The sequence below is a fragment of the Podarcis bocagei genome (assembly GCF_964188305.1).
Source record: "Podarcis bocagei genome assembly, chromosome: 12".
NCBI classification, from domain to species: Eukaryota; Metazoa; Chordata; class Lepidosauria; order Squamata; family Lacertidae; genus Podarcis; species Podarcis bocagei.
The window spans coordinates 23482026-23500555 of NC_138137.1; the positions used below are offsets into that span (position 1 = coordinate 23482026).

The 18530-nt window shown below is 42.9% G+C and overlaps 1 protein-coding gene across 1 annotated transcript in view; it reads right to left on the reverse strand.

Moving 5' to 3' along the window:
- CHN2 (chimerin 2) overlaps positions 1-16307 on the reverse strand; it is a 157633-nt gene extending 141326 nt beyond the window's left edge. The window contains exon 1 of the mRNA XM_081164754.1: positions 15637-16307. Coding sequence (XP_081020880.1) covers positions 15637-15685 — 49 coding nt within the window. The 5' untranslated portion in view covers positions 15686-16307. The remainder of the gene's footprint in view (positions 1-15636) is intronic.
- Positions 16308-18530: the final 2223 nt, after the last annotated feature.

Consider the following 18530-nt stretch of genomic DNA (forward strand, 5'->3'; position numbering starts at 1 on the left):
GCAGAAGCTTCCTTTGACACACACAAAAAAAGAAAAAAAAAGAATGCAGAACTTGGAAAAAACAACAAAAAACCATGAGACCAAACCTGGCTACAAAAACAATTAAGGAAATGTTAGAATATATTTCCCACTAATATAGCAATGAAGCTGAATTACAACAAAGTTTTCCGCAATAATTAGGGTGATGTTTTTATTAGAAGAGCTGCGAATCCTACACAGAATATAGAGTAGGATTAAAACCATGCCTACAAAAAACCACAAAAAACTCCCATTGTTCAACTTAATTGTCTGCAACTGACAGTGATAACAGAAGAAGAAAAACTAGGCAGCAAGAATAGACTTTTATTTACATGTGAAGTATAAAGCCTGAGAAAAAGAATCTGAAATCAGAACATGGCCAATAATTGAAAAACAGATTTAAGATAAGTAATGCTATTTTCAGGAACAGACTCTGATAGCAGTGAATGCTCTGGCAATAAGTGAAGAATGAAACTGCACCTGTCATGTGTGTACAAGTGACAGGATAAAGCAGATTGTGTATGAAGCAGCCAAACCAGTACGAAAGATGGATTAAAATCGCATGTTCTTATGGCCATAAAAGAAGAAGTGTATATCTGATGGCTAAGGATAGAATTATTATCATTTAATTAGGAATTTTCAAAAAGGAAGCTACACTACTATTTAAAATGTCGAGTAAACAGCCAAAGAGCCAGTTCGTACATTTTATAAAGTTGTTCAGATCTAGTAAAATGGAGATGTACTTGTGATTCTGGTGATTCTTCCTCTGGAACTTAGCAATGTCAGAGAATTCTGACAAAAATGGAAATGGGAGCAGAAATTGCCAATCTTTGCTTATTCATCCCATGTCCAGAACAGAAATCAATCCAGCAAACACAATCAGCATTCAGTTTCAGTGCTGCTTGGAGTCCACAAACAATACACAATTGATTACTGAAATTAATTGACTTTGCATTGAAAGGAATGGTGTGGAATAACATAATGTTGCCTAACGGCTGGGCCGGCTCTGTCAAATAATATAGCTAATATATCTCCAGGTGTCACTGACCATTAGCAATAATCTTTTATGAGTACCACGCTTTGCTTTTCTTGGAAGAAAAGTGTGCCAAAGTGATTATCTTAGTAGCTATTACCCCACATGGAATGATCATAAATCAACAGAATCAGCTACAGCATTTTAAAAGCATGTAACAAGCAAGGAACAAGTATTAGAATGCCCATCAGAAGGACAGCCTATGCCCTATGAGATAATGCTAGATGTTGTTCCAGATTGAATTGCTAAAGATCTGCATGCTTTGAAGTATCAGCGAGCAGCTCTTCAGTGAAAATGGGTCGGTATAAATGAAAATTTAAAACAACTCAGAGCCCGAAGAAAGGATAGGAACACAATCACTGATACCACAAACACGAATGAGCCATCAAGACTAAAACCTAAAATCTGCTATCTTCAAAATCTTTTGAGGATGTACAGTGGTACCTCTAGTTACGGACTTGATCTGTTCCGGGGTGCCGTTCGCACCCCGAAAAGTCTGTAACTAGAGTGCTGCTTCTGTGCACACACGCGATGCGATAGAGCGCTTCTGCACATGTGTGGAGCGCGCAGAATGCTTCTGCGCATGCACGAAGCACGCAGAATGCTTCTGTGCACGCAGCAAAACCCAGAAGTATTCACTTCTGGGTTTACTGCATTCGCAAGCCGAAAAGACGCAACATGAACCTAACGCAACACGAGGTATGACTGTAGTGTAATTACATTAAAGGAATCACGCCAGAGTTGTAGCCATTTCCACAAGGGTAAGAGCGTGAATCTTCTGTAGCAAAAAATACCACCGGTCTTGTGGCACCTAATTGATTTATTATGGCCTTCGCTTTCATGAACCACAGTCCACTTCAACAGATGCATCAAATGTCACTCTGAATTAACAGGTGCATGTAACATGAATGTGCAACCATGGCTATTCCTCAATAGCAGTCAGCATGGTGGGGCACAACCACAGAGGCACCTACCCAACGTGAGTTTACCTGGATGAGCCTGGGGTGGCGTAGAGCAGCAGCAATTTTGGGGTTATGTGTCCGTACCAGTGGAGACAGCTCTGTGCTCCTAGCAGTACATCTGCGCAGGTCTAATCTTGCTGCCCCTCTGCTCTATCCCACCTCTGTCCAGGTAAACTGCAATGATGCCGGTGTCACGAGAGCAGCGGCACATCACTGACAACTACTGATGCTCCTTAGAAATAAAATAAAAGAATCCAGATACGACTTTCTAAAATGCTGCACATGTCATATGGGGGGGGGGGTCCAAGTCAGTATTGATGCTCTTAACTCAGGCAACAAATACCACTTGAAGCAACTTGAACTAAGGCATTGACCACAAAAGTGGGAGCCAAAAATACTTGGGATACATATGGCTTACGAGCAGCAGAAAAGCAAGCAAATTAATGAGGGTCTCTGTAGTTTAAATTCACCATCAGCAGAACAAATAATTGTATAGATTGGCAAATGGTTTGAACAACATCTTGAGGTCAATACAGTTAAGATCAGGAACATTATTACCAACAGAAGTGGAGCAAATTACACCATATTATGTAATTCAAGTAATGGGAAACTAGTATTAATATGGAGACCTGGTCCTCGGTCAATGTTATAGGAAAATAACCAAACATAAGTTCAAGGATATTAAAATAACTTCTCTATCTCTCCATAGCTAGTCTCCATATCTCTTGGATCTGGCTGCAGATTTCCACAGAAGATGAAGTGACTTCTATGAGAAATGCAAATGCATTTTAAGCAATGTTTTAGATTTAACAAGATCCTTTCCAAAAGCGAAAGGTTTGTTAACCCAATCAGATGTTGGGATCCTTTTATAAGCTCCGGCTCCATATGGATCTTGCTATGGAGCAGTTGCAAAATAGTAGCCACACATTGCAAAAAGCTGCCTTATCAGCTCTAAGAAGCTAGTCTCTTGCTGAACACAAGCGCTGTCTTGAGCTGTGGATTATCAACAATGGCTTGTTCCTTTGTAAACAACAGCTACTCAACTGGCCCTGGGCAAACTCATTCCACATGTCCTCAGAAGTGGCTAACAGGTGCCCACTTGTGTAAGACTACCACAAAGCAAGCGTCTCCAAAATCGACCACCTGAAGCTTTGCTTAGTAGCTACAGTGTGAATCAAGTATCTTATTTTTCAAATTACAGAATACTAACCATGTTTCTTATGCTACTTTCTGGGAACATAATCTGCCTCTTTCACTGGCACAAGCAACAGTAGATCTGAGGCACACCCGGTACCTGATTTTCCCATGGGATCTTAAACAAATGAGTCTGTTCTAGGCTTTGCTTTAAGAGCCCAGCTCATACAGTGTGTGTACACAATGAAGAGAGATATTGTACAGGACAGAAAGTCATAACAGTAATTATATTTATGAAGTGTTGTAACAAAAACTACTTTCAAGCCCACATGTTTTGATGCTTAATTTGTTACAAACTGACTGCTTCAATTACAGCAGGGCCAGTGCTCCATATTCACAAAATAAGCTAAAAGGAACCCATACAAAGACAAGAGCTATTGTTCTACATTTTCAATTCAAAGGAAGTATCTGGTATGAATCAAATACAACAAGCAATCCAAGAATTTAGGAGAGCTTGACACCACCAAATGTCTGAATAACCAGTAGGTACTAATATAGATGATTTCTCATTTATAATAGAAGAAAAACAGTCTGAATTCTGGGGTCTTAAATACACTAATCTGGAAGTAAATTGTACTGAAAATCACCAAAGTTGGTGCAATTTTTTTCCTACATGCACCCACCTGTCCCTGAGGATCTATTAAAATTTGTGTTCAGTACAATGAGTAACACATGTAACAGCCACTGATACAACCATAACCACCTGAAAGCAATGCCCACTGTAGTGATTGTTGAGAACTGTGTCCCTATATACACACTACAGTATAAAACTAGGGAACTTATTTAGAAAAATACAACTTGAGTTAAATAAATCTTGACTGCCACATGCTCCTCACCTGGGACTCGAGACAATTCCAGCTTGAACGCCTGATAAAAAAAGAGGTCAGATCTCCTGTACTTTTAACAGCTGTGTAGAAAGAAAGAAAAATCCAGCAGGTGTAGCTCACATAACAAGCAACACCGTCTGAAATTCTCTCTTCTTCCAAAGTATTAAAAGTGTGGCAATTCTGTCCTCCTTTTCACCTTGCCACCTTAAAACCAGAGTGGACCTGACTCCCACCACTTTTTTGCATATATGCAAATGCCTTGAGAAATGTAAAGTACAAATAGCATTTTTTATTATAACCACCACAGAAAGAAAACAATTTCAATTTAAGAGCTGCCATCTTGTCCTAGCAGAACAGTGTATTTCATATGGTAAAACAGCTGAAACAAAAATAAAAAGGATGCTTTATTAAAGGACGGTGTTATCTTATATACTGTACAATCTCATCATTTTCTTCGTGTTTAGGGCCCAGTGTTTGTTCTCCAAGTTCTGACAGCATCAGGTCAAGAAGGTCTCTCAGCATACAAACAATCTCCTGTAAAATACTGACACCATGCATTTTAGACACATGACCTTCCCCCCTCCAACGTCACACACATTCAATTGCTACTGAACCCTAACACCATTTGATATGATTGCTTGGCAACCTATTTACTCTGAAAATACACTCCAAAATATTATATGTTGTGCTCTCCTTATTGTGGCATTAAATAAAACCAACATATCTTTGAAAAATGATTTCCTTTGTTAAGCTGACATTTATTAAAGTGAGTTGTACTTTCCACTTCTCAGGCTGTTTCTCAGTGGCTGAGTTCTAGAATTTAAAAATATATACATGGATTAGTAGAGTCAAGGAATCCAACTGGACTGATTCAAGGATCCCAGTTATACTCATTTAGAAGTAATGAATGTTTGCTGTTAACTGGGTGGCTACATTAACAAACCAGTACCACAAAGCCTAGTTAAACTAAAGCATGAGAAATATTGAAGATCAAAGTGTGAAATAGATAAAAAAAACAATTAAGGCAGCAAGATAATGAAGCTAGGAAATTTATACAGAAACCAAATTGTCAGTACTGTAATTAAAAAGTACTATCCTATCTTGACAAGTAATAACAAATAAATTATTTAAAGGCAAGCATTTTTGCTACTCCTATATAGGTTGGCTCATGGGTATGCAAACTAAGGTCCAGGGGCCGGATCTGGCCCAATGGCCTTCTAAATCCAGCCCGTGGACGGTCCGGGAATCAGCGTGTTTTTACATGAGTAGAATGTGTCCTTTTCTTTACAATGCATCTCTAGGTTATTTGTGGGGCCTGCGTGGCGTTTTTACATGAGTAGAATGTGTGCTTTTATTTAAAATGTATCTCTGGGTTATTTGTATGTTTCCACTTAACAGACTGCCTTCCCCCCACCTTTCTCTAAGCCTGTGGTTTTGTGAAAGATGGTGCTTGTAAAGTAATTATTGATATATCTTGTGCATTAACAACCCCCCAATGGATTTTACCATTTAAACACAAAACTTTTCAGAGACCTGCTTAGAGTTTAGACGTTATGTCCTTGGCTACTGTAGACTGCAGCTGGAACCTTTGCGAGGAAATTTGTTACATTTGTCTAAACAGCTAGTTTCATTTGGCTGCTCAGCAAACCACAGTGCTTGAGTGGATTTAATTTAATTTAGATTAATTTACTAATGCAAATGCATAATATTTACATAGTCTTTGTTTCTAATAAGCTTTGATGGGATTAAGGAATTAGCTTTCAAACTGCAATATTGGGAACCAAAAGCACAAAAACGCATACCCCAAATTACCATGGAATAACTAGGCATCAGGTCATTAAAGAAAATGCACCAAATCCCAAAGTTGGTAAGTTTCCAAGGAAATTCATATTGTACGAGGCACGTCCAACAGGTAGATCATGATTTACTGGTAGATCACTGGACGTCTGTGGTAGATCACTGACTTCCCCCAAAGAAGCTCAATAACTTTGGCTCTCCTAAAAAAAGCTCAACACTTTAGCCCTGCACCTCCCAAAAAGGGGGTAGATCACTGCCAGTTTTTAACTCTGTGAGTAGATCGCAGTCTCTTGGGAGTTGGCCACCCCTGGTATATACCATATCTGTGGATTCTTATATACAGTTTGCAAAACGATTTGAAATGAGAGCAATTTGGGAAGCATGCAGAGGGAGAACTGACTTTCCTGAGTAACAAGTTGCCCTCAGCAAATCTGGGAAGTTTTCCAGGCCTGTGTTCTAGTTTAAAACTCCCTGTTGTTCTTTCCTTTGAACAGCGACCCTAATGGTGCAGAGAAGTCGAGCTCTGTGGAACAGCACTATTGTTATACAGTGGTACCTCGGTTTACGAACTTAATCCGTTCCAGAAGCCCGTTCTTAAACTGAAACCGTTCTTAAACCGAGGCGTGCTTTCCCTAATGAGGCCTCCTGCCGCTGGTGCCCTTCCACCGTTCGGATTCCGTTCTTAAACCGAGGTAAAGTTCTCAAACTGGGACACTATTTCCGGTTTTGCGGAGTTTTTAAACCAAATTGTTCTTAAACCGGACTGTTCTTAAACCGAAGTACCACTGACAAAGAAAAAACCCTTCTTCTTGCCAGCTGGCCCAGTTGCCTAGTCTGGAGTGGTCCTACACACAAACCCTTCACAGGGTTCCTGTCCCCATGGAGGGAGCCCTATGTGTGCACATCTGTCTGTATATAAAGGTAAAGGGACCCCTGACCATTAGGTCCAGTTGTGGCTGACTCTGGGGTTGCGGCGCTCATCTCGCTTTATTGGCCGAGGGAGCTGGCGTACAGCTTCCGGGTCATGTGGCCAGCATGACTAAGCTGCTTCTGGAGAACCAGAGCAGCACACGTAAACACCGTTTACCTTCCTGCTGGAGCGGTACCTATTTATCTACTTGCACTTGACGTACTTTCGAACTGCTAGGTTGGCAGGAGCAGGGACCGAGCAACAGGAGCTCACCCCATGACGGGGATTCGAACCGCCGACCTTCTGATCGGCAAGTCCTAGGCTCTGTGGTTTAACCCACAGCACCACCCACGTCCCTATATAGGCCCCTCTATATTGGCATCTTGGGAGTGGGGCTAGCTGCATGGGCTTGAAGGCCCCATCACACGTTTGGTACCTACAGATACTGCATGCAGAGAACTACAGTGTTAAGATAGTTTTGTACTACGGCCAGATCATGCATATATGTGTTTGTGTGTCGGTAAATGAAGCACCGATGAAAGCTTCCATCTCAGCGCAGTCACCTTTTGTCTGTTATGTTGCCATTGTTTCATTAGGTTTTAAAATGATGACTGATGTGATTTTAAAGAATTATAGGTATTCTTTGGTATGGTTTGTTTGCTACAGTTTTTTTCAGCAGAATGCACAGTGTAGATGTACTTGAAGGGAATAAATTCTTGAAAAAGCAATTATATTGTGGGTAGAGGAATTTCATGTGCTCTCTGTAAGACAATTCCAAAACCACTTTTCACCTCTGCAGGTTGAAGTCTCCTATGTTGAAGCTTTTTTCTAACATTGTGAATTGAAATATTTTTTTCAGAAATCTCTGGAAATGGATATAAGGAGCCAGGGGTCAGCAAACTTTTTCAGCAGGGGGCTGGTCCACTGTCCCTCAGACCTTGTGGGGGGGCGGACTATATTTTGAAAAATAATAATGAATGAATTCCTTTGCTCTACAAATACATTTTCCTGAGCTACACATATGCAGATCTATCACAATATCTGACCTGTATTTTAAGTTGCCTCGTTTTATTACTTCATCGGTCTTTTGACTAAAATCAAGGGTAGTATTTGTTCTTACAAGTTGTTTCATTTTATGTAACACAGAAGGATTTCTAAAAAGAAAATCTAAGTAACCACTAGAGTTTGGCACCCGCCGGAGAAGGCAAAGTAGTTTTGGGGAAAGAACTATTCAATCACGTTTTTCTTGGAAAAGCCAATTTGGCTTCCAGAAACCCTTAGTTTCTATGTATTATTAAACAGAGTATTCTTTTATTTTGCCCAAGGAATTTCCCATATTTCTATTGCTACCTCCCAGCTGAATTCAAAATTCTGTAGAAGCTCTCCATAACAGCCCAAGAGGGGAACAGATGAAGAACTTTTGAATTAGGAATGACCCATTTGGTACTCAACAAGGAGTCAGCCAGGAAATCCCCCTGAAAACCAACCTGCACATATGCCAGCCTTCTCCAGCTTAGTGCTTTGCAGCTGATGTTGGACTCCAAGTCCCATCAGCCCCAGCTAGCCCTGCCAATAGTCAGAGACGATGCAAGTTGGAGTCCAAAACATCTGGAGGGCACCAGGTTGGGGAATCCTGATCTAGCCTACTCTGCCAGTGGTTCTCCAGGACTTCCAACAGCAGGCTTTCCAAATCACATTCTACCTGTTTCTTTAAACTGGAAATAACAGCAACTGAATCTGGGGCCTTCTGCACCCAAACTACAACTTCTGCCATTAATATACAGTGGTGCCCCGCAAGACGAATGCCTCGCAAGACAGAAAACTCGCTAGACGAAAGGGTTTTCCGTTTTTGAGCTGCTTCGCAAGACGAATTTCCCTATGGGCTTGCTTCGCAAGACGAAAACGTCTTGCAAGTTTGTTTCCTTTTTCTTAACACCGTTAATACAGTTGCGACTTGACTTCGAGGAGCAACTCATAGAACGCAGTGTACATAGTAGCCTTTTTTGAGGTTTTTAAAGACTTTGGTGATTTTTGAAGCTTTTCCAAAACTTCTTTTGCAGCCATTTGGTAAGTTAAGCTTTTAAAACTTTTTTTGGGGGGGGTTGGATTTTGGGTTGGGGTGTTTGGAATTCAAGGACTTGGTGTTGGGAAGGGGTTTGCAAGAATCTGGAAGCTTGTTTTTTTCTCTCTGTATTTTTATGATTTTCTGTGACCATTGGGCCACTCTGCTGTTTTTTAAAAAAATTTCTGGATTTGAATTTCTGTGTGCTGGGTGGCTGGGGGAACAGTTGGGGAGGGGTTTGCAAGAATCTGGAAACTTGTGGTTTTTTCCTGCATTTTTATGATTTTCTGTGACCATTGGGCCACTCTGCTGTTTTTTTAAAAAAATTCTGGGTTTGAATTTTGAAATGCTCTTTACAGTATGTGTGACTTTAAAGAGCACTTAATAAACTCTTGTTTAATAAACTACAATAAACTACTTAATAAACTCTCGCGGAACGAATTAATTTCGTCTTGCGAGGCACCACTGTATTGTTCCTTCCCTTAAGCACATTAGCCAACTGAGACCCCTATTGCCCAAAGGCGCAAGCCAGCCTCTCAAGGGCACTTACTAGACTGATATTACTTCCTAATCAGCAGAGTGTGATTGGCTAAGCCCACGCTTCCTCAACCTCAGCCCTCCAGATATTTTGAGACTACAATCCCCATCATCCCTGACCACTGGTCCTGCTAGCTAGGGAACATGGGAGTTGTAGGCCAAAAACATCTGGAGGGCCGAGGATGAGGAAGCCTGCTCAAGCCTATTTGCTTCAGGAAGCACAAGAATTATTAGAATAGGAACTCTACCTGCATAGTTTGTGGCATCCTTAACGTCAAGAAGATGTGTAGATTTTTAACTTCAAGATGATTTGCAGAATATAAAGTTTTATTAAGAATAAGGTAAGTGCATGTATACTGCTGTTAGAGACTTAAGGGGACTTCGTGGTATACTACCCTGTAAGAGGGCAGGTTCTTTCTCAGTAATTAATCCCAGCTCACCACTGGGGATCCTGACAACATGTTGTAACAAATGGTGGTTCATAACTTGGTGACCCTTCCAGGGGTCTCACCCTTCACTTTTCCACAGGCAGACCTTAAGCACCATTTCAAATCAGGCCTCCCACCACTACCACCACCACCACCAGCAGCACCTCATAATAGGGGAAAGACCTATATACCAGGTGCAGTTCAGATAATACTTGTATTCCTTTATTTTCACATGCTAATTTCATGCACAGCTTGAATGGGAAGACCCATTTAACCTTCTCATACAGATAGGAGGCTTTCTGGGGACCTAGAGCACACAGATGGCTCTAGAGATATCACACGGCACCAAAACATCCTTGTTCTGAAACATGCATTTAATGTCCCGACTAAATCCTTAAAAGTTCAGGTATAATATAGCTTTGTTTGAGCCTGGTCTTTCACTCTAGCCATCATAGTTTAGCTGAAAAATCATGGCATGTGCTAAGGGCTCAGCAAACTTTTTCAGCAGGGGGCTGGTCCACTGCCCTCAGACCTTGTGGGGGGCTGGACTATATTTGGGGGGGGGGAATGAATGAATTCCTAACCCTAACCCTAAACCACAAATAACCCAGAGATGCATTTTAAGTAAAAGATACATTCTACTCATGTAAAAACACACTGATTCCCAGCTCATGTCACATGCCATGAAAAATGTCCTTAGTCTTGCAAATTTGTCACAATAGTTATTAGTCCCAAGAAATGCATGATAGTATGTGTGTATCTTTCTATATTTATACCTTAAAATGAAACTTTTTTTAAAAAGAATTTTTCTCTACATGGATCATACCCCCCAACTGTCCCAATTTAAGTGGGACAGCCCATATTTGGGGATGTGCTCTCGTGCAAGTCACATGACTCATGCAGGAGCACAGCCTCGAAAGGTGAGCATCCTGATTTTAGTATTGGGCAAGTGGGAAGGTAGTCAGTCAAAGAGGCTGGGTTGTGCCTTTACACTGCAGCTAGAACATCTGCACAAGCTACTGTTCCTGTGCAGCAGGTCACAGGATCAGGCAAAATGCTGAACCACTTCTAGCACAGCTACCAGAGCAAAAATTCCTAACCCAAACCATATCTAGTAGCACACAATTTTTCACCTGATTGCTCAGGCCTTTCATCTATGCAATGCATGCTAGCTATAAATACATCAAGTGGAAGACAGAATAATTTCATGCCTTTTGGAATTACAAAAAGGAGAATCAAAATGATAACTGATAGATAGGTGACAGCATGCATGCCTCCATCCCGGAGCAGTTTCTGCCCTCTCAACAATAATTTGGAAAGTGTTTAGGTGTAATGTGATTAAAATGGCATTTGGAATTATAAGAGTAGGTAATAAACGTATGCAGATGTAGATTACCTTTGTGTCTATTATGTCTTATACATTCCAAACAAGTTTTTAATTAAGCACGCTCAGAATTAACGAATCCTGCCTTGTAATTTGCCACTTTTTGCCTAGGACTAGTTGTAATTGTGCTCTGGCAAGCACCCAAAGGGCAAAACTACCCAAGCTTGTCAGGATCAAGCCCACAGCAAGTGTTGAACTGATATCCTAAGGAATGTGAAATAGGTATGTGAAGAAACTAGGGCATTTCAGAGACCAGTTGTGCCAGCTGATCTCTTTAGGCAAGGTTGAGCAGTTGCCTAATACTTCTAAAAGCTTCCAGGCCAGTCTTGGTTGCTCATTTCAGCAAAGAGGGTCACCTCCAGACAACCTATTGAATGTTCATCCCGATTTGTTTGCAGTGAGGTTAGACAAGGTCACATGATGCGACTGTTATTCCACACTGTAGTGTACATTTTCCCATCACATTCCCTATCGCAAATAGTCCAGTAATTCTGAGAAGCAGGTTTGTTGCACAAAACTCCACATCAATTTCAATTGCCCCATCTGCATTCGATTGCCAGCACAAAGTCAAAGAGAAACTGAATGAATGCCATTCTGTCTGGTCTGCTGCCCTGAGTACTCTGTTTTTTACCTACCATACACTTTGGTAGGTGCAACCTGCTTTATACCTACCATTCAGAAAGCGTATCTAATTATTCCGAACCAAAAAGAATCCACTATATTGTTTCATTTTATTTCAATTATAAAGATATGGCTTGATCTTTGAGGCGCAGTTTGCAGCTTTTGGGGGGAGTTGGTGTGCCAATTTTTCACCCTAGTTCTCCTACTGCTTGTTAAATGAATGCTCCCTGAATGGCGCATGAATGACCCCCATCTATCAAAGCAGTAGTAAGAACAGTAACAGCCGTATTTTATATTGATTCTGTACTTTGTCCATAGAAAATGTGTCCTTTGCAAGAAGCAGAACGTCTTATGATGGAAAGTCAAATGAGAAGAAATAATTATATATAATCTGCAAAATTATTCTTCTTAAACCCAACTATGCTCTGGCTGTTCATTTTTAAAACCTGGACTATGTAGTTAGATGCTATTAGAAAATGCTCAGAAACTTGCTGAGTTCTGAGAAATAAAAACCACAGACAGCCAAAATGCAGCTGCATGAAGTCAAATACGCTGGACCCACATATACTGGAAACATCACTTAAGGGAAAAAATACTGACATTTTTACTGAAAAGTATATGAAACAGATATGGTGGTTACATCTTTTATTGGACGTACTTCTGTTTGAGTAAAGATACACTCTAAAATGAGGAATAACACCCCATCAGACATGAAACAACACAGAGCTTAAAAACTGAGGCATAGCGAGGAATACAAATGTGTTGCATTTAAGAGCAGAAATGCAGGCGGAATATTTAAAATATTTACAAATGGGAATAAGAATGTCTCGTGACATTAAGCTCTTGAACACTTAGTTAATCCTTCATATGCCAGAGTGTGATATAATTACACCAGTCCTTGAGCCCTATGGTACTATTTAAACCATAGAAGCATTTTAATTTAAACATCATAAAGATGCCAAGATTTTTTTTTCAAAAATGCCCCAAAGATTTGATTCCTCTCAACTCATCTTATCCCATGCTGCTTCACAACGACTCATAGCCACCATAAGTTCTTTGCCCCACCTCTTCCAGCTTCTGAATATGTATGGTACTCAGTATGCATCCAGATGGCTACTCTTCTGTGGTGATTCACATGCATAGAATAATTGAATTGGAGAGTTGGAAGGAACCACCAGGGTCATCTAGTCCAACTGCCTAGATTGCAGAAATCTTTTTGCCCAATACGGGGCTCGAACCCACAACCCTAATATTAAGCCTCTCATGCTCTACTATCCTGCAGGCACTCAGCGGAAATGTAGGTATATGCTAACAGTGCTCTTTAACCCTAGGGCAACAAATCCACTTTTTTAAAAAAAGAATTATTGCAGTTAGGAAAGTGGTGGAGAACTGCACTGAAAAGTGAGGGGTGAATGGAGATGTGCAACTTCCCTCATTCTTGCCCCACCAGCAAGTCAGGATGCATGCTCACTGTCAAATAACTGCACCCTAAACAAATTAGAAGCAATGCTCAATAAAGACCAGACATAATCTAACTACCATGTAAGCTTTGTTCGAGCAAAACAGGAAGAATGCTGACTAAATAGGTCATCTGGAGGAGACCTGAGTGCTTCTTTTTTTCCAGTTCCACAGCATTACCCATTTCCCTCATTTTACTGTGAATTCTCTTAATCTGTCTTTTGATATGTAGGCACATAAGGAAGCCTTCTGAGTAATGTAGATTAGTGGCAACAGTATACTATCCGCATGAACAGGTTTAGTCAACATAGGAAATGCTGAAGTACAGTGGTACTTCGGGTTAAGTACTTAATTCGTTCCGGAGGTCCGTTCTTAACCTGAAACTGTTCTTAACCTGAAGCACCACTTTAGCTAATGGGGGCTCCCACTGCCACCGCATCGCCGGAGCATGATTTCTGTTCCCATCCTGAAGCAAAGTTCTTAACCCGAGGTACTATTTCTGGGTTAGCAGAGTCTGTAACCTGAAGCATCTGTAACCTGAAGCGTATGTAACCCGAGGTACCACTGTACCTCATGAGTGTCCATTGGTCTAACTCTGTATAAGACTGTCCTGTTTATTCTATTCTTTAAAAAAGCTATTGAGAAAAAGAATGGAGATTGCGCATAACTGCTAAACTTAATCATATATGAACTATCTACCTTATCTGGGTTCAAACATATCAAAAATTAGATACCGGCTTTCAGCTTTTTGAGTCCTGACCTTCAGTATAAGATACAGGTTCTGAAGTTCTGGTTCATGTGAAACATGAACTTCAGCATTTTAAAATATGTATTTTGGACTCACCACAGAAATTTCGAGCTTCTCTTGATTCAAGAATGTGTTACCTCTCCCCACGTGAATCTCACAATTTTAATGTGCAAGATTCATCACATGTTAGAGTGCTAGGTTTTTTAATTTCACAAAACAGCATTCAGTGAGAACCTGACTAATGGGCTTTTAAACAAGCTGTTCTCAGGTGATGACTGCTTACAGCTTCATCTTGCCAAAAACACCATTCCAATTCTAGTCCTCATAAGCAGACACACTGAAGTTTTCTACTACTAGCACTAATTTTTACAGCTTTAATGAAGGAAACACTTGTGTCTAATTTTATTAACGAAAAGAAAAGCTTTCAAGAAGGTGACAGAATTCTTTACTGAACATTTACAGCGGGAGTATTCAGCAGAAATAGAAAACCTTTAACTTAGGCTCCAATCCTAAACACACTTACAATGCACACACTCAATGGATGCAATGGGACTACTTTCCAAGTAAGGAATTGCATTGTGCAGCTGCAATCCTACGTATACTTAGTAGAGAATAAGTCTATTGAAATCAGTAGGGCTGAATAAACAAGCATAGGAATCTTTGCCCACCTTTGTTTTGGGGAAAGGCATTTACAAGCTGTCTGGTTTGATAACATCACTCTCAAATCTATTCACAAAACTCAGAAGTTACAGTAAAGAATGGAATAATAAGAACCTTGATGCAGGTTGACTTGCCTTCCTCCATATTTGAGAAGCACTGTTTTCCATGTTGATTACTACTAGTTCACCTCCCAGATAATATAAGCAAGAAATTGCCACACATCACCTATGAGTTTGGCTGAGCCCTGCATGGAAGGCTTACCATCACACACACTAATCCACCTATGTCAGAAAATGAAGAAGAATGTGAAAGTGGGTTGCAACTGCTTGCTCCATAGGACTTGGTAATTGAACAGGTGTAATCACACTTGGGAGGAACTGCTCAGCCAAGCACAGATATTTTTAGAAACTGCTGGTGTTCCGAGCAATGAGGAGAGAATGGCTTGCATTAATCAAAATAGTCATACTCCAAGTAGTGAAGTTGAAATCAATGGACTTCAGTCACGTCCATTCATTTCAAGGTGTCTACTCTGAATACGACCCCCAACGTGATTTTATCCATCTTCCTGCTTGAGCAGGCTGTGAATGTGTTAGGTATCAGAGGTTTAACGCTGGCGTCTTCCACCCACCCCCGCCCGAACGATTTACGGATCGAATCGTAACTGTCAGGTTGGGTTCAGCAACCTCTTGCAAACCAGGGATACAACCATCGACGGACATAAAAAAGGGATTTAGGATGCTGCACTTTCCCCACATCTATACAGGAAAGCACGCGCCTCACCTGCTCTTTTCTGTTACTCCTCCTGCCCTTTTGCATGCAAAGTGGAAGAAAGGAAAGGAAAATAACTTGGTGCCGATGAGATCCTCCTGGCAGCCAGGTCCGTCCATCTAACTCACATAAATAAACAGCATTCCGGAAGGCTGGGAGATAACCAGGAGGCAAATCCTGCCGTAAGGGGGGGGGGGTTAATTATCTCTCTCTTTTCTTTTTAACTTACCGGAGGAAACCGAGGAGCCCGACAAACTGGAGTTGCTGGAGGTGGCCATCCTCTTCCTCTTGGGTTCCTTAGTGACTAGCCCAGGTGCTGCTGCTACTGCTGCTGCTCTCCGGCTGCCGCCCCCGACCCATTGCAAAGTGCCGGAGCCGCGCTGAGCAAAGCAGCAGCAGCAACAGCACCCGCTACTGCTGCTGGCACCGGGGCTCGCCTTGCCGCCCAGCCAAACAACGTGCTGCTGCTGCCGCCGCCGCTCCGCTCGCGCCCCTTTCAGCCTCCGCGAGGCGGTGGAGAAGCCGCCCGGGCTGCCCGGCGAAGGGCCCCGCGCTGCGTCCAGTTCCTTTCTCTCCGCCGGAGAGGAGGAGGAGGAGAGGAGAGACTCTGGAGCCGCCCCGCCAGCTCCCTGCCTTCGCCTTTCCCCCTTCCCTCCCTCCGCCGGAGCGCCTCACTCTTGACAAGCGAGGGAGAGAGAGAGCGGCTCCACCTCCTCCTCCTCCGCCGCCGCCTCGGCTCCCCTCACTCGCGCGCGCACACAAAGGAAGCGGAGGAGAGGCGCACGGGATGCGGGTTGCTGCTCTTGCCCTCAGGGCGGGCTACTGAGGGCGCCCAGCCCCAGGCGGGAAAACAAGGCGAGCGGCCGAGCGCTTGCAAGCGGGCACCGGCGGCGCTGACCCAGCGGGCGCCGCTCCTTCCATGTGCCAAGGCTGGTCCAGCTTCGGGAAGCCGAGGCTGCCGGTCGCGCCGCCTCCGGGCGGGGAGGGGCGGACGGGGGGTGGGGTGAGGTGGGGAGGCTAAGCCCGAGGAGGCGCTTCCTCAGGCGGCTGGCGCTGGTGTGGAAGTTCCCGGCTCTCGTGCGGAGGGAGAAAGGATCCCGCCGCCTCCGGGCTAGGGCTCGCGCTTCTCCCCACCCCCCCTCCAAGTCTTCTTTCATAATTTACTTTATGGGAGTCTCTCTCGGCATCTCCCATTCCCCCAAGCAGACTCCGAACAAACATAACAAGCTGCGTTTGCCCAGTGGCGTAGCGTGGGTTGTCAGCACCCGGGGCAAGGCAAGTAATTTGCGCCCCCTAACCCGTGGATTTGCGCCCCCTAACCCGTGGATTTGCGCCCCCTGACCCTAACCCCCAGATGTTGCGCCCGGTGCGGCCGGCCCCCCGCACCCCCCACGCTACGCCACTGCGTTTGCCACAAGATCATAGGAACATGCTGTTTTCTTTCTGTGAAACTAGCAGCCCTTTGTTTATGTGTCCCTGCCTTCCTTCAGTTACCTGCAGGGTTTTCCCTCCCTCGGAGAGGCAGGGCAGCCCTCTGCTGTGGCCCGGGGATGCTGTTGCCTCCGGATTGCCTAGATCAAAAAGGAGGGCTGGTCTGCAAGAGCCCCCTCTGCAACTCTTCTTGCCAGTTGGGGTCGATCAGTGTCGGATTTACGTATAAGCTGAACAAGCTATAGCTTAGGGGGCCCCCCAACCCTAACCCCCCAAAAAATTAAAGGAGAAAAACAACTGGATGTACATTCTCGAAATATAAGATAAAAAAAACAAATAAAATAAAACCTACATACAGCAACAGTGTGTTGTGTTGTTTTGGCTCCTATGGTGTAAGTAATGGGCCCTGCCTGCTCCCTAAAATATCCCTGGTTTGCTCATTTCTATATATAGAGTGCCTACATTCTGCATGGACTTGTTGCATGGCAACATGTGCAAATGGCTTTAGATACCTATTAGCTCCATAAATCACCATATAGCATATATTCAACACAAAAAAACAGCGACAATTTGTTGTTGACAAAGGACAGCTGGACATATAAAGGGCCCCATTACCTTCAGTAGCTTAGGGCCTCATCAAACCTAAATCTGGCCCTGGGATCGATTCCCTCCATTGCAAGCACTGCACATGGTCTTATTTATATTATATATTATATATTATATTAATTTCTTTATACTCCTGTAATAGTGGCCGTGCTCATTCATGAGGAAGGCTTCGGGAGTAAACGTGAGGGAAAATCCACACCCGCTGCCTTGCAGGACATCTTGGGGAGAAGAAATGGCTATGGAAGAAACCCTACACAAATCCGGAATGGAGCCCCAAAGGAGGTTGGGTGGTGCCTTGTTCACCTCCTGGCAACTAGTTGCAGCCAGGCTGGTGTCAAACATATCTCTGCTTTCCTTTGGACCTTATCAGCAAGGCCGAGAAGACAGCCCAGGACCTCCATACACACTGCACAGGCTTGCAGGGAGGCCACTTTTTGTGCCACTAAAACAACACAGGAAGCAGCAGTTACAAGCTGCCAGTCTCTGCAGCCACAGCAGCTGCTGTGATTCTCCAGCGGTTTGACTGGATTAATATACTGTCTTTAAGATAATCTCCCCAACCAAAAAACGATCAGTTTAGACATGACTTACATTAACGTGCCTTTGTACTGTCTACAGCACACCTATGACTGCAGAATATGCCCCAGATATAGTACTGTAGTTTTGACAGCTAGAATACCTCATTTGGTTACTGCTATTGTTACATTTTGAAAGTTAAATTTAAACACCCAAGAAGAATCCTGTTCACAGTAGCCAACCAGTTGCCTCTAGGAAGTTCGCAAGAAGGACATGAGCGGAGCAGCAGTGCCCCTGTTTGCTCTCCTCAGAAACAGGTATTCAGAGACATACTGTATCTGATCCTAAAGTCAAAGGAGCCCTTCCAAAAAAAGAAAAGAAAAGGGAGGAAGGGGTTTGCTTGTTTGCAACTCTAACTGTAAAATGAAATGCAGATGCAAAGTGGCCAGGAAGAATCTCACAAGAGCCATGCTACCTTTTTTTGATGCGCTGTTTCAATTCCCAGAATTTAGCCTTGGGAAATTTACATATAATGATGTTCTCGGCAATACTGACATCCAATACAGGCCT